We start from the raw sequence: 23982 nt of genomic DNA, 5'->3' as shown, positions 1-23982 counted from the left end.
GTAAGAACGGGACAGCAATATTAAAAATTTTTCGTATTTAGATATATTTGTTATAGAATTTCATCAAAATGATCATCATATCTTATAACATTGTTTCTCTGTGTATCTTATTGTTCTCCTTACCGAAATCTGGGATTGCTGACGTGCACGGGCGAAGGATGCGGCACCTTGGCCGGACTACGGAACTCCTTGATGGGCGGTAGGCGGTTCTGGATGTCCATCAGCCGGTTCTTCACATGCCTTCGACCTGGATACGTGTGCGTGGGCGTCATCATTCCGCTTGCACCGCTTCCGTTTCCGCCCAGTCCTCCGCCACTTCCGCTGGAGGAGGAACCGGAAACGGGCGTTGAACAGCTGTTGGTGAGCGTGTGCAGCGGTTTCCTTGGCACGGCACCGGAGCAACCAATTGGGCAGCCACCACCGTGGTGCGAGTGCGCCGATCCGTTCTCCCGCGGCGACAGGGAGCTGCCGGAGGAGCCCGAGGGAGTGGGTGAGGCCAGGCCGTGCGCATGATGGTGGGTGGTGGGCGATGGCGGTGCCAGGTGATTGGAGCTGGAAGCCACGGCCGGCAGGGCCGGTGAGCAGGGACCGTTGCTCGATATGGAAGACGTCTTGGAGTAGTGCGAGTAGCCGGAGGCCGACGAAGCCGCCGATCCCGTCGAGCTCATTGAGTACAGGCTATCCGACTGGGAGACCCGAGCATGGCCATGGCCTGATCCCCGGGGCGTGTAGTGGTGCGGATGGTGTCGCCCCACCGCCGACTTGTGTAACGTGGGCTGGTGGAACGAGTGGTGTCCACTGTGCGCATCGTTCATCGAGTAGGAGCTGGCCGAGGGAACCACCCCGCCGGCGGCCACTCCGGCGGAGGCCCAACTCTTGGCGCCCATCGAGTAGCTGCTGGCCGACTCCTGGATGCGCCAGGTGCCCGAGGACGAGGTCAGCCGGTTCACCCGCGCCCGGCAAATGACGCAGCGCAGCGGGAGCAGCCGCTGGGCCACCGCACTCTGGATCGTCTTCACGAAGCAGCGGCGGCAGACGACGCGGTGGCCACATGGAGACGTCTGCATGGTGGCCCGGGCATTGATGCAGATCACACACTCGTCCTCCTGCGAGGTGGGCGGGTCCGGCTCGCTCTCCTCCTCCAGTTTGCTCAGCAGCTTGTCCTGAAATAAAATCGTTAAATATTAAGTCATTTTAGCCTCTAAGTAGTCTAGTAATATTTTAAATAATTTTGCTTAGCTCTTCAGCCATAAAGTATGCATGGAATTCAGTAAAAAGCTGTGTAAAACAAAGCAAAATCCGAGCTTAGGCTATTAAATATGAGACGAGAAGGAATTTTAAAGACCCCACAGTTCCTAAGATGATAAGCTCATTATCACACATTTTCTCATTTTCCCTTAAAGCTGATAAAAGGAAAATGAGTTATTACTGGTGTTGGTAGTAAAGGAAGGGTAGTGAAAACCTTCAACTATAATCATTTTGCCTGCCAAATAATATTGTTAGCAGCTGCTGATTTAAACTGGTAAGTGATGATAACGGATTATTAAAACTTAATGGTGCTGCAAGTGATTAAAGAACATTCACTTGATTTGTTTTAACTGTCTTGAAGCTTATGGTGATTAAGATACACTCGTTCAAGTCCTGAATGTTGGCTTATTAGGCTTAACTGTATAGAAATTATTTAGACTGCTCATAACAAAATTTGGCTTAGGTAATGACATTTAAGAGCACAATAAGAAATTGTCCAATAAAAATGTTCAAGTACCTACACATACGAAGTGGTGATACAAAATTTAAATGCGAAAGATATAATCAAGTTCTTAATTCTCTGAAGTCCGTCGAAATATTTACGCCAAGCTGCCATAAATGATTATTGTTTTTAAGAAAAAAGTGAGAGTGCGGTAATCATTATTATCGCAGGAACCTCCAGTGCTATAAAAATAACTCATATTATATTAAAGATGGAATTTTTTTTAACTTTCATAAGACTTTTTTATCTACTCGCGGCTTAACATTACAACTTTAGTTTAGCCTTCCTGTTTTACAATTGTATTTATTTATCTTGATGTGACGATGTAAATTATGGAGGCATAATTTATTCAAGGTCTTATCCAGAAGCCGTTTGACATGTCCATAAAGATCCGACAAAGTATCTTTTAGCAGCCGACACTTTGAGCCATAAAGATGAAATTTGTAAAATGCTAAAATAGCCATCGATTGTAATCTACGCATTGCCTAATGGTCTGATTTTTGTATTTTGTGTAATCCAGTGATTATTAAAATTTATGAAGAGCTTAGCTGTGTTTCGTTTTGTTTCTGGTTATATTTGTATCTCACAATATTATTATCTGCATAGACGCCTTCTGAGGTCAGTTTGGGTGTTCGACCTCAGTCGGGCAGGCAGATCATTAAACAGATGATACTTGTTATTGATTTCGAATCATTTCATTTATAAGAACTACCCATTGTTGACCATCCCCTCGCGTAATTAATTTTGTGAGTCAGCAGCTTTTAAAGCTCTGATTGAATGAATTGGTTTACGATCCTATTAAGCTATTAATAGTTCATATTGCTATTTTTGGGTAATGCTCCCTTTGTTGCAAAACCAATTGTGTTTATTATTTGCGAGTCATAAACTTGGCAAGGCTTGAGGAAGTTGTAAAGTCATTTTCCATTATCGCACAACTTAACGTGGGACTATCCTCTATGAGTTTGCTCTTGATTAAGAACCTAGAACCCATGGATTGCCTTGACTGTGTGGTTTTGAAAAGAAGCCCTTGCACTTGATGGTTCCCCAATGTCACATTGAAAATCGTGCAAATTGTTCGCCAACGAAGGTTTCTGCGGTTTAATTGGGTGTATGCAAGGTATACGTTTAATTGGTGTTTTGTGGCTTATGCAAGCGGTTGGAAATCAATCAAGTGTTCGATTGGCAACCACAAATGTCCAAAGAATCTTTTTGCAATTATCTCTTACTGTCTATACTAACAGCTGAGGGATCTCTGGTTGACTGGTCATCGATTTGGCGACCATGGCTGCCTAGTAAATGCTACGGAAAAAAAGGGGGGGGGGTTTCTTTTTGACTTGGTGGTAATATTTAAATTTTAGGTACTTAAGGTCAGTTTTCTCCGCTGCATTTTAAACTAAAAATAAGTCAGGAACGTAAGAAAATTATGAGCACTTGGAAATTAAATCCAAATAATTAAACCAATTTATACTATCTCAATAAAATATTTTTAAAATAACTCTAATATTATTTAAATAAATGACCATCAAAAGGCTTCCTAGAATTTTTAATCATTAAAATATATTGTCAATAACCCCTGTTAGATACCACTGAATGTGATGTAGTTATTGACAGCTGGAACAAGAGCGAAAAATGCCGCGAAACAGTATGCCCGTATTAAAAAAATGTTAAATATGATTGGATCGAACTTTGAATGCCCTGAGTTTTTTTATTTTATCTGTTTTTTCTTTGCACATATTTCGAGTGATTGATGTGCATATCAGCGCCATGTTAATTGACCTACTCAAACCGAAGATATCCGCAAATAAGACAGAGGATTGGTCAGTTAAAATTAAATCAAATCTTAAAAAAGAAGGGGCTGCGACCTTAGCTCAAGTAATTTCTAAGGCATAAGTCGGTCTTTTATTTGAAATTCGAATAGTTTTCAGACATTTGATCATTAAGAAAACTTAAATATAAAAGTAGTTTACTTACTAAACACTTAACGGCATCGTCTTGATTGCTATACTAACGATCTAAAAACCGATTTGTTATTGTTAAAGATGTGTCCGCCCCTCAAAGGCTGTCGGATATTGGATGTTTGATCCGATCGAGGGGCGATAAGTGAATTGAAACGGAAAGTCGCATCTGGTCAAGGTGAGCCGCCTGTCAGATGGATCCGGCTGAACTTTTGGATTGCCTTTTCGCCCGGCAAAAGATCACTTGGGTGGGCGGGAGCTCATTTCGAATGCCCGGCATGGAGTGGGTGGTGGGTTGCCGTTGGAAGTGCGACAATCAGGAAACCGAGAACTATCTTACGAGCGGCTTTCGCATGCCTGATTAACTCATTTAAATACGGAACGCATTATAGCTTACAGAGGCTCTGAAGTTTGTTGCCTCAGTCTTTCGTTTTAGGGCCTCGCATATTCTGTTTATCAGATTGGCAGAGCTCGAAAGCAGCGAAGTCGATCGCGGCAGAGAGTCTAGCTCGATGGATCGGGAGTTCCGATCGTTCAGTCAGTATTCGCAGCTCGTCGAGAACGGAGCGTTCTCTTTATCGATTGTGATCGAGATTTGTTTTGAGTTAAATAGACAAAAAATAAAACTAAAAACGTAACAACAAATGCGGAAACCGATTTGAATGCTGATTTTCGCGTACGAAAGTGAATTGGAATAGCACGCCCAAAATCGGGGGGTTCATCGTACGCAAACCTAAGCCAATATTTAAACTAATTTATTATATTTGCCATGGTGTTGCCGGCCACCTCGACATTATGCAATGTATTTGCATTTCTGCTGGGTGAGTTGAGACATCGCGATTGCGATTGGAAACTGAGGCCAAAACCGAAAGTGGCATCTGTTAGCATTGGTTCTGCCTCAATGTCAGCTGGAAAATCGTGTCCCCAGTGGGCGGTTGGGGCGTTACTACACACATAAGTTCAAGGCGGAGTGGCGGGTAAACCAAACAAAACTGACGTCTTTGTGGATACGCGCACTCAAAAGATTCAATTGTTGACCATCGGCAATATTTGACTTGGGGTAGGTCAGCTGAGCTGGCCAGTGAGCCGTGAAGGAGGGCTGCTCAAAGAAAAAAGAGGGTGGGAACAAAAGATATATTTACTGGCCAAACAAATCATCAATGTATCGCATATCACTTGTAAAGCCCCCTCTTTATCCTCCTTCTTTATCATCCACTTTAATAGATCACTATGCCCCGCTTTTTATGACATTTTTAATGGCGTAAACCACACCATTTTCAATGTCAGTTGGGAATCACTTGGCAAGGAGAATAAAGCCGGTACCCGTAAAGTTCTGAGTGCAAGCATAACAATCACTGTGGCTTAAAGCCACTAATTAACTGCCAGCCGAACATACATTTAAATTGAAGCTAGCAGCGCGATAATTAAGAAAAAGAAATACAAATTAAATGCACGGCATGACGCAAAACAACGTGGAAACAAAGCCGTGTTAATATTAAATGGCAATACCAAAAGAAACCGCGGAACATTCTTCACTAAAAAGCGCGACAAACTCTTCCGCTCTGCAGCAAAAAATAAACGCAGCCATTACATTTACATAAATAAAAGATATTTAAGCTACATACATAAAATTTGAAGTATGGTTAAGTCTTAAAAAGGATCGCGGAAAACGAAATAAAAATACTCTAACCCGTGGTTACCATTTAATTGCAAGTTTTGATTACCAATTAAGATTTTTTTCGAGACTTTATATAGTTTTTATACCAATAAGACCGAGTGAATTCATTCACGAATTTTATGCTTACCCTATTTATTATTTTTATAATGTAATGTAATACTGTTTTTTTAGTTAAAAGAAAATCTATTCGAAATTTTTTCTATTAATTTTGGAAAAAGAAGCTAATAATTCTGATCCGATAAATTTTTAAAATACTTGTAGAAAACCATTCCAAAGTTGATATAGTTTTTTTTAGTTTAACAAAGCGGAAGGTGATAAGTGGACAGAATTGCAAATGAGTCCGGCATTGGCTAAGGTCAACGTCATTGTTACTTGGCATCTAATCAAGTTTGTTATCCGTATGCATTCGCAGCTGACGATAAAAATGTGTAGCAAAACAAAAAGAGCGAAAAAGCGAAAAAGCCACTCGAAGGCGGATAAGCGCCATTGACATCCCAATGTGGTTGACCCACTGCCGGTGGTGCTGCCCCTTTTGTCTCATTTGCCCCTTGAACCACCCACCCACCACCAATCGATCTGATTAAATGCATGGCCGTGTGAACTTCGAAAACCTGATGGAAATAAAAACGGGTTTTTATTCGCCTCGGACGCGTAACACGCGGCGTATGCGTCACGTGCTGTCTTTGTGCTGTTGCCACTGCTACTGCCACTTGTACATTTGTTGGCCAAAGCCACATACCATTCCACTTGATTTCGCTTAACTCCCCTCAAGTTCACGGCCAAGTTGGTCTTCGTTTGGCCAGTTTCGTTTTCTTAGCCACTGTTTTCGTTCGGACTTGGTCGTTGTTATTACCGCTTGTTATTGTTATTACTATGTTATGGGTATGGCTACCTGGCTTTTCGACGCCAGCCAGTTAATGAAGCTAATGAATCAATTAGTTTTGAATTCCGAGCTCTAAATTAATTCGCTCGAGTCTGGCACTTGACAAATTCGATTTCCGCCTAAAGTTTGAGAGACTTTTGTAAGAAGTTATTTAATGTTTCGCGTTTTGTTTGCAACAATCAATTAATTGGTACTTAATTTGTTTTATTTAAATATTAATTACAACATAATAAAGGATGAAATGATCTAAGCTAACCAACCCAAAATATATAATAACCCATCGGATTTACAACGGGAATAAAGATTAGTAGTAATCGTTACAATTGTATAGTAACTTTACTATTAAATAATGATCGAAGCAATATCAAAATATATACAACTTTTTGTATAGTGGTAAGTTATTTTGTATAGGTACTTAACTATCCGTATTGGTAAAATGTAACTATGAAACTCACAAAATCCCTAAGGTCAAAAGTTCTATTATAATAGTTAAATGAACGTATCCATTGGATAGGTAACAACAATGGTTACTCCTAAAAATCTAACTTACAAGTTACTAGTTCAAATTGACCAATGCAGATAGTTATGTCACTATAAAAATATATCTTTACCATTTACAACTGTTGTATAAGTATTTGCTTTTGCTTTGTTTAATATTTAATAGTTAAATTACTGTTAACATAGTTACGTCACGTGGTGTGCACATCTATTCTATTTTTAAGAACATTTTTAACTCAGATGAGAACGTCAGAATTCTCTCTGTATGTGTATCTTTTTATTGCAATAGTAAATTAACCATCAGTAATTATTTAGGTATAGTAACCCTTACGATACTTAACTATTCGTATTGACTAATTTTACCAATCAAATTATTTTGTGCGTAGGAAGAGTTGTTCTAGGTTTGTTGAGATTTTCTGAAAAAAGAATTGTTCCATACCTTATATATTTCGTCATCATCTTAATTCTTATTTTGAAATACATACTTATATTTCCCAGCTGGCTCGCCCATCTTCTACAGTGCCGCCCCACGCGGATCCTGTTCCACTTGCTGTGCGATTAAGGAGCGCGAGGACATAAAGTTCATGCTGTACACCAGGTAAGCAGAGGGCGACCCATTCTCCAAACCTCCGAGGCTCATGCATATTGAGGGGCCATCAAAATTGGGTCCCCATTCTCCATTCCAGCCGGAACCGCAATTCCGCCCAACTGCTCCACCTGAGCGACGATGCCCGGCTGGCGCAGAGCAATTTCAATTTCAATTACCCGCTGGCCATCTATCTGCACGGCTTCTCGGAATCGGCCACCGGCGAACGGCAGAGCAGCCAGGAACTCAAGGATGGTGAGTGGGGACATCCGGCCCCGGCTCCAAAAACACTTCCTGACCATTTCCCCCTGCAGCATTCCTGAGGAGGGGCAACTACAATGTCATCCTCATCGACTGGAGTGCGATGACGGCGGTGCCCTGGTACTCTAATGCCGTGGAGAATCTGCCGGTGACGGCCCGCTACTTGGCCAGGTTCCTGCGATTCCTGGTGGACAAGGGCTATCCGGCGAAGTACATCCACTTGATTGGCTTCAGCCTGGGCGCCGAGGTGGCCGGTTTCGCCGGCAAGCAGCTGCAGGAGTGGGGTATCAAGCTACCCCGAATAACGGCCCTTGATCCTGCCCTACCCCTCTTCGAGGGCAACAGCTCCAACCGCCGCCTCAGTCCCAGCGATGCCAGGTTCGTGGACGTCATCCACACGGACGGAGGACTGCTAGGCAACCCGGCGGCTATGGGTCATGCGGACTTCTATCCGAATGGGGGACGACCCCTGCAGCCCGGTTGTGCCAGGCAGAACATTGCCAATAACTGGCTGGGTATAATTGGTAAGCCCACGCTTCTTAAATAAAGTGAGAGCGTCAACAGCTTGATAAGTTTATATTAATTAATTCATTTAATTAAGTTCTTGATTTTAAAATTTCTTTTGGTATGTCTATATTGCGCTATAAAATGAAGATTAATTAAAGAACAAAGTCTGGTTTGGAGAACTTACTACTAGCTCTCTAAACTTTTAGCTATCATATCAAGAACAAAATGTACACATTTTCGGAATATTCAAGATTCAGGATAGATATGAACTAAATGAACAACTAAAGTAGTACGTTTTCTTTCACCAAGAATTTAGTTTTTACTTTTAAAAAAGCTTTTACCTTAAAACGGTTTACACTTAAGATAACCATATTTATGAACAAATTATTCTTGAAAATTAACTAACACGATTTAAAAATTTTAACTGTTATCTTTGCTGCCGAGGAACTTTAGTTTAGTTTAAAAATATATACATAAAAAATTCGTTATAATAATCGTAATCACCCCATAATAAAAAATATAGGATTATGATAATAGATTTTGGAATGTTTTGAAGTGCCGGCTTTTAATTTTATCGCCTTTAAATTCAAGTTATTTTCTAAAAATATGTATAATTTTTCTAACTCTTAAATATTTAAGCTTAAATATTCTTTTTTTAAATTTCCCTGGCAGTTGGCTGCAGTCACCAGCGAGCTTGGGAGTACTTTGTGGAGAGTGTGGGCCAGCCCCGCGGCTTTCCCGCCCAGCGTTGCGAGCCCTCCGAAATGTTCGGCATTTGCCGGGAGCCAGGAGGCGGCCCCGCCTTCATGGGCATGGGGGCGGATCCCAGGTGAGTTGGGAAATCGCTCAATCTCTGCAAATCCAGCTGATGAGCCCGCTTACAGGATTCGTGGCAAATTCTTTCTGGATACGAACGATGCCAAGCCATTTGGGCGGAGCAGCCGGCCGAGGGCAATTGTCTCGCTGGCTCCTCGGCTGCCCATTGCCTACAAATTGCCACCTAATGCCACCAGGCAGACATCTGTCAGTCGGTACGACCAGGGCGAGAACGAGGACAACAACGCGCTGAGCAACAACATTGACAGGTTCTCACTGACGTGATGGAATTTACACAGTTCTCGAAGGATGGGGAGATGGTTGGCCTCCCACTCCCAAGAGGGTCCTCCATCGCTTGAGATTTATGTGGGCAGCTTTTCAGCCCCATGTTGCACTCCTGGGCAACAGTTCTTGTGATCTTTCGTTTAAGTATTTCTAGCACGTAATCAGGGCATTTGTGAGCCGTTTAAATAAATATCCCTAAGTATAAATAATTGGATAGTTGGGGATTTTATGATAAAAGGGAAATTGGAAAGGATGCTCTAGGAGAGTTTGAATCAACCACTAAAACTAGAAAATGTTAATGAAAAGAATTCCACTCTTTGACTTTAGTTTGCATAGAAAAGTAATTGGGAATATAAGAAGATGGTATAATCATTAAACCAAAGTTTTAATTGGCTACTTTAAAAGAAAGTTCCTGCAGCAAAAGACTAAAGAAGAACTTTTCTCTTTCACTTTTTAACTTTAAAGCTACGTACTCATCCATTCTTTAAACATCATAAAAAATTCAGGTAGCAACGCGACAATCTGCAGAACCCTCGTCATACCCAAAAAAAAGGCAGCAGCAGAGGAGGCTCAATTTGCACACTTTTAGCCGTGACTCATCAGGACAATCGCTCTAAAAGGCAAGTAATTTAATTTAGTTGGCCCAAACCCACCGAAAAATACAAAAAAAAACACCCCACCGAGCCGAGGGACATGCAAAGTGGATACGCCTATGACGCAAGGGGAAACCTTAGAAAAAACAACCGAAATATATATGTATTCCCAGCGAAATATTAAGTATACGCAACGGGGACAGAGAGAAAAAGCGAAACAAAATTGGGCTCGAAGTTGAGCTATTGCCAGTGCAATTAAAAAGTAATTAATGAATAATACGCTGCCAAGTAGGCGCCTTCGCCCCACGGAGTGCAAATTGTTTATTAACTCGGGCTGCAGCCGGCGCCTGTAATTATGCAGGGACTGGTATGAAAAAACATAAAAAAACAGGAGTGAAAAAGAGCAACAGAAGCCATACAGGACGTGGGCCATAATGTGCAATGAACGTCGGAGCTCATTTCACGAGCCATCGCCTAACGAGCGGCGGAAGTGGAAGTTCGGGAAGTGGAAGTGGAAGTGGAAGTTCGGTGTGGCCAGCCGGAAGGTCTCGACTCGGGAAAATGAAGCCCCATATGCCGGCTGCATTATTAATGAGCCAGACTTTCGGCCAACTGAATGCAGATGCAATTTCCCCATCACTCATCGCCGATACCAAAACCGAATGTACTTCCCCGTTTTCGATCCCCTCAATGATTTGTGAGTTTTAGTTTTTGGGCCCTCCTGGCACAGGTCCCCAGTCGAGTGGCTTTTTGGGTCAACTGCAGATGGCCGAGTGCCTGTCGAATTTATATTTAATGGCCGCCAGGCCTTGATGAGCGGACACATCTAAATGGTTTTGGTCGAATCGATAAAGAGTTGCACAATCCCTGGGGCCCGCAGGATGGGAAAAAGCTCCGTTGAAAGTCCATGTTAGAATTACTGATTTAAGGTTTGAGTAATTGGCTGTTAAACTTAATCTTTTTTATGACTCTCTATTATAGCTCTCAGATTGGAATTTCTAGACAAGATTGGTGGCTTAAATGGGCAGTAAATATTTTCCAAATTAATTGCCCTCTAAGGTGTGGGTAATAATCAAATGGTACTTACTTGCTTAAAATGTTATTGGAAATTTATGATTCAATATGTTTCTTAAAGGTTAAAGAATACCAATAATTTTGGTGAGCATTCAAGCCTAGAAAATAATCTCAGCCATTAGTTCCCAAAGAATTAAGAAAATTTTCCGCTTATGAAAGCTAGGTAATATGCCTTGGAAAATCTATATAAATACCATTCAATTTGCCTATTGAGCAATCAAATAAATTCACTGTGATTGCGCATTCGCCTATTTCCCCTCGTAATTTCCAGCGTACTTCTGTCGAACTGTCAATTATGGACATTTTCGCGGCGGGTGGCCAGGTAAAGTAGGCCAATAATAAAAACACTCCTTAGCCTTGCCTGGTTAACCCCTGGCTGCCCCCTGTCCCGGAATTCGCCCCTCTATGGTTGTTCGGCATGCCATGGATGGCAAACCAGGCGACAACTGCGCGAGACACGTGCGAACGACCCGCTGCTGACTCACAAAAAAGCGGTGGCTAATGAGGTTTAGAAAGGAACAAATGGAGTATACGGGGAAGGGGTTTACGGATACCAGGTTCAAGCTGAAATTCCTGGAGCTGTCAATGAGCGTTGGCTGATTGATCGAGGTTGGAATTGATTATTAATACCGTGACTGGTCTCTATTCTTGTTTGCTCTAACTTAAACACATGTGTGTTTAAGGGCGGTAACTTCGAGTGGGTAAGGGTGGGATTGTTCTTTCGCTTAGAATAAGGGTCTGCGCTTTATCTAACAAAGATCTAAAATAGCTATAAACACGCCATTTATAAAGGAGAAAAGGCGGGCGATATGATAGAATGGTGAATGGAAATGAAAGAAGTAACATATTAGGTTCTTAAATATTTTATGAAAAGTGATTCCTAACAAGTAGTGCATGCATGGACAATACGAATTCAGAACCTGAAAAATATTTTTTGATATTTTACTAAAAATTTCGTCAAAAAGTAGTGCATAAATGGATATTAACAGCACATATCGTGTGATTTTGGTACCTCTAAATTGCTTTAAAACATTTAAACCTGAAAACTTTTGTAAATTCTTTTTTATTTAGTAAGACTTCATAGAGTGTATTTTCCCTTTTTCGCTCCTACTGCCATGCTTTTTTGAACCCCTTCAGGCACTTTGACACCTGAAAGTAGGTGACCTCTTGAAACATAATCCCCTACAACAGCCTGCCTGTACGAACATACTGCAATCAGTCAGTCAGCCAGTCAATCTCTCAGTTTCGGGCAGTTTCACCTGGAAAAGGAAAATTAATGGAATCGATATAGGACTTGGTGCTTCCTTTGTTCCGTACCGCCCACTTCAGCCCAGCGATTCTGTGGGAAAGTGCTGGCATATGACTTTCCTGCTGATGTTACTGTTGTTCTTTAGTATCGCCCCGCTGCACTTTCCCTTTCATGCTCCGATAATTGCGAAGTGGAGACTACAATTCCATTAAGGGCTGCACAATCGACGTACCCCATTTTCCCCAAGCCCCCCATTTTCCCAGTCAAACCCCCTTGCCGCAGCTCTTGACTTCTTTATTTGAAGCTTGCTCGCCGGGAAAATATTGTCATGAAGAGAAATTGCATTTATATCAGGAGCGCTTACGTGTCAGTGAGTTTTTCTGAGTGTATATATGTGTTTCCATGCTGCCGCTAAGTGAATTTATTACATTTAATATGTTCTTCGTGTCACTTCTCAATGGTGGTGCATAAATCTAGCGATTTTGTGGAGACAACTTTATGGCGGCCACCGAAGAACATAAAATTGCTCTATGGGGGAATTAAATCTTTAAGATGTTCCAGTTGCCGCTGCTGCCTGCTAATTGCCAGCCACATTAAAAACCAATTATAAACCATAAAAGTCAAATCAAACAATATGTAAGTGCGGGGAGAAATGGCTTGTCGACAACTAATTGGGGACAGGGCTTGTATGGGTTTCCAGGGAGCACCGGATAGCTCATCCTCCGCCTGCCATCAATTGTCAGGCTCTGGGCTAATTGCAAAACTCTGGCCAACACAAACAGGCAACACACACCCATGGCTGCAGCCGCTGTGCCCCGACCACAATAGCAACAAAAACCACAGGAGGACAGGACACACTCGGCTGAAGTACACCGGAAAAAATTAAGAGAACATGAAAAATGAAGATCAAAACTTGCTTTAAAAAAATTCTTCATGTCAAGTTATAGTTATAGTATAGTTATACTTATAGTATATTATAGTTTTATTAAAGTTCTAGTTAAAGTTGTAGTTAAACTAATAAGTTAAATTCTACCTAAAGTTCTAGTAAAAGTACTAGTTATACCCGTTACTCGTAGAGTAAAAGGGTATACTAGATTCGTCGGAAAGTATGTAACAGGCAGAAGGAAGCGTTTCCGACCCCATAAAGTATATATGTTCTTGATCAGGATCACTAGCCGAGTCGATCTAGCCATGTCCGTCTGTCCGTCTGTCCGTCTGTCCGTCTGACCGTCTGTCCGTCTGTCCGTCTGTCTGTCCGTCCGGATGAACGCTGAGATCTCGGAAACTATGAGAGCTAGGCTATTGAGATTTGGCGTACAGATTCCTGAGCTTCTTACGCAGCGCAAGTTTGTTTCAGTAGACTGCCACGCCCACTCTAACGCCCACAAACCGCCCAAAACTGTAACTCCTACAGTTTTGGTGCTAGATAGAAAATTTTAACTGAAATGTATTGTTCTCATCAATACCTATCGATTGACCTAAAAAAAAGTTTGCCACGCCCACTTAAAGGCCCACAAACCGCGAAAACCTGTGACGCCCACAATTTGCATGCTAGATAAAAAATTTTAACTGAAATGTATTGGTGTCGTCAATACCTATCGATTGATCCAAAAATAATTTTGCCACGCCCACTCTAACGCCCATAACGCTTAAATCTGTCTACCGCCGGTAGGTGGCGCATTTTAATTTCGCTTTGCTGCTTGCATATCTCCATTTCCCTTTGAGTAACGGGTATCTGATAGTCGAGGTACTCGACTATAGCGTTCTTCCTTGTTTTAGTTAAAGTTCTAGATAAGGCTTTATAACAATTTTTTAGTTTAAGTTCTAGTTAAGGTTATAGTTAAAGTTCTAGTTAAAGTTCTAGTTAAAGTTTTATTTAGAGTTATAGTTAAAGTTCTAGTTAAAGTTATAGTTAAAGTTATAGTTAAAGATCTAGTTGGTTATCTGCTAGAGAAAATTGACATAAAGTTAAATTGTTTGAAAAGACAAGTTCGTTTTCTGAATATGATGTTAAATTTACGAACGACATAGCTTTTCGGAGTCTGTTATCACCTGGTCCAGTGGGAAATTAGGTATAACAAGTCTGAAATATAACATTAGGTTAACTTTGTGGTGTCAGTTTAGTTCGATAGAACGACAAAATCAACAATTTTCCCAAACAGCAATTTAACTCAAAGACAAAAGTTAACATGACATTGAGAAATTGGCCCCTAGTGATATGGGTTGCTCCCTTTTTTCTTTATCTGCATCATAGTTGTTTGCCAGCCATACAGAATTATGAGAAAAGTGTCAAATTTGCCAACTAGACACATGTGGGCCAGGATGTGTGGGCGGTGGGTGGTTGGTTGGTAGGTGGTAGGTGGATGGCTGCTGAGAGTGTAATTAGGGCTTTTAACACAAACGTGTAAAGTGAAACCGAAGCGATGCCATTTTCGGATGGAAACTCATTGAAATCAGAATGACAGGCGGGAAGGGGGGAGCATTGCATTTGGGCAGGTGAAAAGCCGGCGATTCGGAGGGGGGAGGGGAATCCCTTTGAAAGTTTCACTTTGGTTATTTATATTTCCCGGCTGCTTTCAGGGCAGCTCATGTGTGGAACAAGTTGTTTCGTTTTTCCTATTTCCTCTTGCCCCTTTTTTGTTAATGTTCAGTGGCCGTGGATGGATGCCCCTTAACCCTTTTCAGGTTATTGAGAAGAGTTCCCAGATGAAGTGTTGGGCTGTAAACCGATTTTTCCCACGAATATATATATACCGCAAGGGGTCCATTGAGTGGCGAGTATTTAGTAACTGTTGAAAACCGACTGTTTTTGAGGAGGGTGGTGGCCACAAAAACTATTTCGTTGGGCGCCATTTAAAAATAAATCTCTCTTTTCAATTTATTATTAAATTTCAATTTATTTCGCTTTCGCTTTGGCACAAACAATAAATTTTAATTGAAATCTGGCCTTGGGCTAAAACCGAAACGCATCGCCTGAGGCGGGAGTTAGTGTGTGTGTGTGTGTTGGTGGGTGGGCGTGGTCGTTTCAGTGTGTGCGTGTGGCCGCAATTGTGTTGGTGCAATGGGCCCAGTTCCAATTTCGCATCCGCCCCCTGTGTTCCTCTTTTACAATATATTGTACTTGTTTTTTTTCTGCCACATTTTTCGCTGTCCCTGCCGTTTTTTATTATCTTGCCTGAATTTTTATTTATTCTTTCTGGCATAGCAGCCGCTCGGCAGGGGATAAAACTTTTTGCGGGCTTATCTCTACTGGCGCGTAATGAAATGTGACAATGGTTAAAGCAAAGAGTTCGGAAAATCTATGGCCAGGGATATTGAATGGCTTTGGCCTTCACCTAAATTGTGTGCGTTAATATCAACCAATCTTAGATCCTAAGTACCCAATAAAATGTAACTGTTATTAGGGGTGAATTATGTTAATTTGGTAATTATAATAGGGTACTACAATGTCTCGGGTCTTCAAAGAGTACGTCTAATATTGGTAGAATAAAACAAAAAAAAAATTAATGAAGTAAAACCATTATACATTTTGGAAAAAGTGATCCTTCATGGTTCCATATTATAATAATAAAGGTATTATAAAAATCAATTTGGTAAAAAACAACAAACAAGTAATAAACTATTTAAAAAAGTCCTTAAAAAAGGTTCCCCTTCTGCACATTTTATATTCCCCCCCTGTATATAATTATAATCCTAATGTGTAACCTGAAGAACCTTCGAAAATAATTACATATGCATATCGTATCGTGCTCCACATCGACTGGCCACTCTAAATGCTCCAATCAATGCAATTAAGGTAAACGTCTGCTGCTACATTGAAAAGTCCCCCCTTATAAATATACCATATACCCTGATTCCAGCTAGTCTTCTATATGTTGTGTGTGCATATACCATATAGTATAATGGTGCAGACATCGCGTGACCTGCGCTAATGCATTGCCGCGCCCCAAAAAGTGGGGGGATGGGGGTGAAAATAAGGGGGTGGCGACCTTTTGCAACCCCTTTTTTCAGTGCAGCACGTGATGGCCCAAGGAAATCTGGCAACAACAAAGGGAACAACAAAACCCAATGCGTAAACACTAAAGTTTAATGCACTCTAATTGGCAGGGGGAAAAGAAAGGCGGAAGTTCGCAGACGACAAAGGAAACACACGCTGACATTTTCGCATATAAAGTTGAAAATACATATATTTCAGGAGACGAAGAACGTTGTCGTTTGCCATTATCCTGCGGAAAGTTGCGTGTCTGCTGCGACACAAAAGTTCAATTACTTCTTGGAAAAGGGGAGTAGGGCCAGCCACCCGGCGGATATCCGGTTCCCGCATTGCGTGCCAAATCCTGAGACCTCCGCTGCCCCCTCTAATGACCATTTCCCGCTAAATGGCAATGGCTCAGCGGCCATCAAATTGACTAATGCCCCGATTTTAATGATTTATTTCAAGTGTCCTGCAAACGGGAAAAGGGGAAAGTGCCCAGGTGGCAGTAACAGCTTCTGATTGGCGCTGGTTTAGTGCAAGGTAAACCTATTCGATCCGAAACGACACCCAAGGCGCTGTGTCGAGCACATGGAAAGCGGCCACTCAAAATGGCATTACTTTCAAATGCTTTTGTGTCTGATTTATGGTCAAGCGATTCCGGGCGGGTGGCAAAATGCAATGGCAAATATTTGTGCTGCTGACCACAAAGGAACAGCAACGGAAAAAGAAAATAAAAGGTATTTACAGAGCATATCTATGGGATACTCTTTTATTTTTATGCACAGAGAGAATACTGTTGTTCTAATCTAAGTTTGGAATTTTCTTAAAACTAGAACAGCATTTTTTTTGTGCTAATATTTATTTAAGCGTTGATCAGCCAACCTAATGGCTATAAAACGCATTGGCGATGAAAATTGTGCTTAAATCAAGATATCTCAACAACTAAACAATTAGTCCAGTCAGTAGTGTATACTTATTGAAAAGTTGGTAAATAAACTAAATTTAACTTTTCTCTTCTCACCATTTCGTTCTATATTGAGATAATTGATACCAAATTGTACCTACACGGTTTTTAAGAACGAATGTTCTCAAATCAAGAACAATGTACTGGAATATTTCTCTCTGTGTGGGTATTCCAATTAAATATTTAGCTAAATTACACTAAAATAGTGTTAAAAGATGTGGAATGCAACTTCTTGTATTAATATGAAAGATATGTTGATAAAAAAAGAATCTTTTAAGAAGTAGCTAAGGTAGAATTCCATTTTACTATATTACTTTTATGACGCATTGAAAAATTGGTCGCTTCTATTAATTTGGTTGATTACTATTTTTAATAAAGTTCATAAAAATTTATGATATTGCTAGAAAAAACAAATCTTTTAAGAAGTAGCTTGTGTAGAATACCATTTTACTATATGACTTTATGATATTACTTTTATGACGCGTACAAAAATTTGTCGCTTTTATTAATTTTGTTGATTATTATTTTAAAACAAATAAAGTTCATAGTAATTTTTGATATTCTTAGGCAAAAGACGAAAACCTATTTTCTATTTATATTTTTTGACCGTTGATAATTAGTGAATCATAAGTTTTACGACCTATAACTGAAATATTTACTATTATAATGAGATTTAACTTTTGACCAGACTTGAGCATTACGACTTAGATGTTCTACGATCGAAATATATTTACCCCATTTGGGCCAGACTACCACACCCCATGTGGAACCGCCAGCCAATGCCAAGGCAACTTAGAAAGGACCTCAAAAGGAACCCGTCGACCAAGCCAAGCCCAAAGCCAAAGCAACTGTTTTGGCATTTGGATGACTAAGCTGGATTTTTCGTCCAATTTTTTGTGTGCACGTTGCAAGTGCCAAGTCAAATTGTGCGGTCATTTATTGCTAAAGACTCACAGGGGTCGGGGGGCGTAGAAAGAGAGGGCTGGATGGCGAGAGGTCAAGCGGCAGCTGGGAAGGGAGCGAGATGGAGATAGAGAGCACTGCAAAGGACATTCGAAATGCAGGAACTGCAGCAGCAGCTAATAATCATGTATCAGCTTGCCTACATTTCAATTTGGGCTCAAACAAAAAAGAGGGGTGTAAAAAATAGCAGGCAAAGGGCAGAGTTTGACCTTTGCCGCAGACTGGGGCTACATTAATTTGCACCTATTTCCAATGCCACGCCAGGTGACAACTTCCGCCCGCCGGCCTTTCTGCAAAGTAAATTAAAAATTTTATTTCCACTGCCTGTCCGAAAATGTCCAGTTAGAGGTCCTTCTTTGAGGTCTGGCTTTGGGTTTTCACAGTTTTCGTGTTTTTTCGTGCTGATGTGGGATAGTCACGCGACTTCTATTTCAGACGGGGTGAGGTTGGTTTTGACAGCGTTTTCCTTTTAGCCGCCGAAAGGATTGTCTGCTGAGGCCCAGTCCCATTTTTAGGCCCATTTTCAGCACTATTCCCCTTGCGCTCAGCTAATCAACTCGTTATATATTATGCGTATTTGCATTAATAACATATCGCGAAAGGCCCGCTTCTGCGCCCCGTTTTTTGGGATTCTTCCGGTTCTCTCAGCACGAAGTAAATGACAATTTTGTCGCTGCATACTTTTGGGGATTACGAAACGACACCAAGTGTGCGTGTTCCGCCTTTGTGTGGGTGACTTTTCGTGGGTGTGTGAGTGTGCGGCGGGGTCCTCCCCTCGGTGGGATTACATGGGCTTAGCCGGGCTCAGCTGGCATACTTGTGCGGTATGTGTCAGGTTCTTATGGAGCCTGTTTATGACCAGGATCTGTAGCTTATTCGACATAACTATCGAATTTCGATATCGATATATGGTGTTTTTACAGATTCCTAGCTCTATCCTTAAATAAGAGCTTGTAGGAAAAAATTATTTTTAAATATTATTTTTTTATTTTTAATAAATATGAAAATATTGTTATTTTATTTTGGGAGTTGTTTTTCGTTTTCCCCACCACATTTGTATGCAGAGAACTGCCAGAAGAACAAGTCTTAACTTCATTTTGGTTAGTAATTGCTCTATTTTTATGTCAGTAAGTTTACTTTAACTGCTTTTTATATGCAGGTTTAAAGGTAGAACAATCCCATTTGTTATGGATTTCGTTCCAACTGAAGTTAATACCATCAAAAACTAGACTTAAATAAGAAAAAAATATATAACAACGACTTTTAAATGTTCCTAAGGCAGCCATAAGATATGGTCAAGACGTTTTTACTTGCTCAGATTATACAATCGAAAAAGTGATATAGCCATAGTAAGTGATAGTAAGCATTTTCCTTGATAAAGATATGCAAACGTATATGAGAATGATTTACATTTAACGATCAATAACAAATTAATCGTATTTTATTATATTTTATTATTCAAAACATATTGTTTTGTAATTATATAAAAGTTCCTAACGTCCTTTTGAGTAAGGGAGCTTTATAGCGATGTAGAGCATGGCCAGGAACACAAGAGGTGACTTCATTTTTGGTAGGGCAAACTGTTGTAGGATCATTTAGGAAATGAGAACGGCTTTATATATTAAGGTTACGGTTGCTAATGTGGAAAATTTTGATTGGTTATGGCCCATTTAATAATGACATTATGTTTAAAGGTCGTTTAGGCAGGTCCAATTTCGTTACTGCTCTTCTTGCACTATCAAACAAAAAAAAATCTCAACGATGTAAAATAACGTGACGATCGCACCTTTAACATACAAAAGTTGTTGTGAAGAAAAATGTTTGTATTTTTTTCTAAGTAAAAGCACTTTTTAAAATTTTCTCTTTGGTTTCTGCTCTTTATACACTACAAGGACAATAATATTTTTCTAGGAGACAGTTTGTGCTTTCGAATCCATAACACATATATATATTATATATATTTTTAATTTATTCAAATGGTTCTTGGCATTTTGATAGTTTTTGTTTTAAGGGACTTTCTATGTAATTAGTCTGACTCAGAATTTCAGGCCGAATTCCCTATTCAAGCGGCCCAAAGTGGCAGCGAAATTGCCAAGCAAGGGCCATTTAATTGTAAAAGCATTTTGCGAAGGCAGTCTGGTCAGGCTTTTGTGAATTTTAATGTTGCATAAAAGCATTTTTCGTGTGTTTGCCCGCATTTGCGAATGTATTGGGGTGCTGGTGTGCGTGTGTGCGTGTGTGCCGGTGTGTGTGAGCTGCTTTTCAAGGTCGCCGCAGAGAAATTACAGTCACGCATCAGATTTTATGCAAAACAGTTGAGCCCAGCTTAGTAGTGCCAGCATTTTATTTCACTTTTTTCCTTGTTTGTGCACTTGGCAATTGTTGTTTTTGTTGCTGCTGCTCTTCTTATGTAAGTGCTTGAGTGCGGACAAGAGAGTGTGAGTGTGTGAGTGTGTTTGGCAAGTGGGCGTGGCTGTCTATGGCTTTGAAAGTCATAAATTTCAAACAAGTCTCGTAAAATCCCAAGTGAACTTAGCACTTTGCAGTCGGCCGCGTTGCACATTTCGGTCCTCTAGCAAATGCAAATGAGTCGGGCTTTATAACTTAATCTTTTCCACTGAAATGCTCATAGAATGGTTGGTATACTTGATGATGCTAACTTCTTTGGACAGGGGTTTAATGGGCTGATTAATGCATTTATGGCTAATTTATTGCAAATAGAAAACATAATTTAGGAAGAATTTAAGCTATGAAGAATTCTTACGATCACAATTTAATACAAAACATAACAGGAATAAAACCTATCTATTTTCTTTTATTTTAGAAAGATCTTCGAATTAATACTGTCTTATAATATTAATATTTTTAATATTCCGTTATAATAAATTTGCATGTACATATATGGTAATGGTCCACTTTAGCTTGGATTTTTTTAATCTTATGACTATTATCTTCAGTCCCTGGTGTATACTATATCCCACAATGACCATCTATAACAGTCGTCCTGCTCCTTTTGTGGCTAAGATCAAAGTATGTATCTCATAAAATAGCCAAATGCTACGGCAAATGGCCAAAGAAATCTCGATGTCTAAACTTTTTTTTTGACTTTGGCTTCCTGCTTCCTTATACACTTTTTATTGACCCTTAAAATGCAAATAAGTTTAGAGCGATACACACACATGTGAACTATCGCACGAGTTATGGCGTTTTTTATTGCCCACTTTTGCGGGCCATGACAAGCCGAGCTTAGCCCGGTCTCACCTTGTTTTGATGTGTTTGATGGCTTGTGTGTGGTTTTTATTTTTATAACTATTTGCTAGCTGTAAATGTGAGAGGCCGGAGCCAAAACAAACAGAAAACATGCGGCAGGAAGAGCAGCACTTTAAAAAGGCTCAAAGCCGAGGGGTTTTTTTCGGGCAGTTCTGCCACCGCCCCACGCGGCTAATGATGCCCGACTTTCGCCCCGACTTTCACCCGCCTTTCTCCTGCCTTTGATAGACACCCGCCTCTGTTTTCTCCTCCGTTTCGCTTCTTTTATTGCGTTACGTTTTATGGGTCGCAGGCGAAGACGAAGAATCCGAAAGAACCAAGCCGGTACATAAACAAAAATGAAGAACGTGTTTGAAGGATGAACTCTTAAGTACCCAGTACTTTGATATATGTTTAATATTTATACATTTGATAGTAAATACTTTTATTTATATTAACATAACTGAACAAAACAATTTTGGTTCAAGCTAATCTCACAAGCTCATTTCAAATACCATTATATGAATTGTATACAGTTATCTAGCACATTTGTAAAAATCGTGATGTTAGAAGTATTTCTGTTTTTTTAGATACCTAAGCCAAACACTTTTAATTCCAACAAATCTCACAAAATTTCTTTAAATACCTATAAATTAATAATTAAATATGTTATGTTATTTATTTATATGTTATTTCCTAAGCAAAGCTCTTTTAATTTCAACACCGAACTCACTTCAAATACCTAAAATAAATTTAATATTAAACTAAGAGTTGTTTATAAGCACATGAAAAGTTGGAATTTTATACATATCACCTATCATCTAATCATCTTTTTTTTTAAGATAAAAAAAACTCTATACATATATTGCTAAGTATTAACAAGCAGAAAGATATTTGTTATAGTTTGAATCTGTTTTTCGCATCATAAACAATTAAAACAAAGTTTACATTAGAACATTAAGAATCTATCTATCTATAAAGTTTGTTCATTTACAGCATGTTATTTAGCTTTTGGGAACTTTTTGCCAACGGAAGTAAGTGACATCTGCAGAAATTACAGACCTCGTAAACCACCCCCGTTAGTGGTAATCAAGACTCCCTTTCCTAGGGTAAGACACTCCCGCTACAAAACGAATATACCCACCCGCTGGCTTTGAGAAATGACTTTGTTTTCCGATGCTCGCCACTTGTACTCACGATTTTATGGTGCAGCGCCGAAAGTTCGCGCTCGGTGACCCGTCGGCTGGCGGCCTCCCGGCGTCTCTGGCGGAACTGGCTGTACTTGTAGGCGAGCATTACGCCGGGAAGGGCCAGGGCCTCCAGCGGGGACTTGCGCCCGAAGGGCATCCTCCTTTGGATCCTTTGGCTCCCTTTGATGCCCTTCCTTGATGTCCTTCTGTCTTCCCTTTTCCTCGGCCGAGTTTTGTGGCAGCGAGTTGAGATATGGCTGCCTGGCTTCGGGCTCGGTGAACTGGGCAACTTCTCCTTTGACTTTGACTCTCAGCAGCGTCTCATTATGTAATCACAACATGGACACGAACAACACGGCACTAACAGCATTTCGCACGGCACTATTGGCACTAAAGTCGGATTGGGTTCCTGGTGGCTATCATTACACTTTTCTTTTTCCTTCGCATGCTGTTTTCTGTTTTCTAAATTGCTGCCAATGGGCTGCAATCAATTTTGCATTCTGTAAAGGGAGTTCGTTGAAGGCAAATCTTGTTTAGATTGAGATATATATCATACCATCCCAAGGGGATAAAGAATACAACGGTTCCATCAAATTAAAAAATAAGGAAGAAGAAAACGTGATGATTTTGCTTGATTTTAAATTATTCAAGAATAAAATCTTCTCGAAATCAGGAGCTACGTGAAAACCTCCTCAATTGACACATAAATAAATAAATCAGAGGCCTGGAGACCCACTCTCACTTGTTTCTCCAAGGAGACGAAGCATTTACTATTTTTCCTGGACAATATTTCACACCTGGCTGTCACACATCAATTTGCGAGATGAATTTCGCTAAACTTTGAGTGATATTCGTCCCTCAGGGTGACACTTTAATAAAGCAGAGTGCCGCGATTTCTTTAAGATTTAGTGTTATTTCTTGGAATTACAGAGCCATGCCGCACAATGATCATTAATTTCAATTACACGGTAGAAAGTTGCACAAAAGGCGAATCACAGGGCTCGACACACACTGGAGGATGGGTAAGATTGCCTGGCTGATTACAGGCTAACTTCTGGATTTATTTATGATATATTCTATAGACTGTTCCTGGTGTTCAGGGGTTAAATGGCACCGAAACTGAAAGCTGGCCCACGTGCAGTTGGGGCCAACTCAGAACGGTGAATGTCGCACAGCAGCTTCGCCAGTTTCCCACGAAACCTTCGTGGAAGCTGCGTGAGCCTGACGCAATTTCCAGGCAGAGCGATGGATGGATGGACTTTTCCAGTGCCTTGGACACGTTTTGTTTACGCCAACTGTTTTTGCACCAAAATGAAACAAATTTCCACACCAAAATTAGGTGAGTCTTTTGGTCACCTTAAGGTTCTAATTGATTGGCAAATGGTTTTAGGTTTGCAGCACCTTCACTCGCCTCACGAAACAAGCGTGTCCTTTTCCACGTTACGTATACGCCGCGTATGCTGCCGATTTGAACAACCTGCCCCGTAGCGCCTGCGAGTGCGACT

General features: G+C 40.6%; 2 protein-coding genes across 5 annotated transcripts in view; one reads left to right on the top strand and one right to left on the bottom strand.

Annotated features, from left to right (window-relative positions):
• Positions 1-23982, bottom strand: part of LOC108008241 (uncharacterized) — a 27500-nt gene extending 3518 nt beyond the window's left edge. The window contains exons 1-3 of one of the 4 annotated variants that reach the window (XM_036813160.3): positions 23879-23982; positions 22485-22977; positions 124-1163 (exon numbers count right to left, since the gene is read on the bottom strand). In XM_036813160.3, the coding sequence (XP_036669055.2) occupies positions 124-1163; positions 22485-22634 (1190 nt within the window). In that variant the 5' untranslated portion in view covers positions 22635-22977; positions 23879-23982. Of the gene's footprint in view, positions 1-123; positions 1164-22484; positions 22978-23274; positions 23777-23878 lie in introns of those variants that run through there. The other 3 variants (XM_065863732.2, XM_036813161.3, XM_036813163.3) reach the window with 3 other exon arrangements.
• Positions 4243-9428, top strand: LOC108009564 (pancreatic lipase-related protein 2). The gene is made up of 6 exons (XM_017074027.4): positions 4243-4526; positions 7263-7362; positions 7451-7605; positions 7665-8135; positions 8791-8947; positions 9003-9428. Exons 1-6 carry the CDS (start codon positions 4475-4477, stop codon positions 9217-9219), a joined length of 1152 nt encoding a protein of 383 aa, XP_016929516.2. The 5' UTR covers positions 4243-4474; the 3' UTR covers positions 9220-9428.

Source organism: Drosophila suzukii, chromosome 2R (genome assembly GCF_043229965.1).
Source record: "Drosophila suzukii chromosome 2R, CBGP_Dsuzu_IsoJpt1.0, whole genome shotgun sequence".
Classification (NCBI taxonomy): Eukaryota; Metazoa; Arthropoda; class Insecta; order Diptera; family Drosophilidae; genus Drosophila; species Drosophila suzukii.
The sequence above is the reverse complement of the archived record's forward strand: the minus strand, read 5'-3'. Positions and strand labels throughout refer to the sequence as shown.

Bases quoted from the DNA above. Each gene is read 5' to 3' on its own strand.
- LOC108009564 (XM_017074027.4), top strand. From the start codon at position 4,475: ATGGTGTTGCCGGCCACCTCGACATTATGCAATGTATTTGCATTTCTG. The intron at 7,606-7,664 runs GTGAGTGGGGAC...TTCCCCCTGCAG, and splicing joins CAGCCAGGAACTCAAGGATG to CATTCCTGAGGAGGGGCAAC. The intron at 8,948-9,002 runs GTGAGTTGGGAA...GCCCGCTTACAG, and splicing joins GGCATGGGGGCGGATCCCAG to GATTCGTGGCAAATTCTTTC.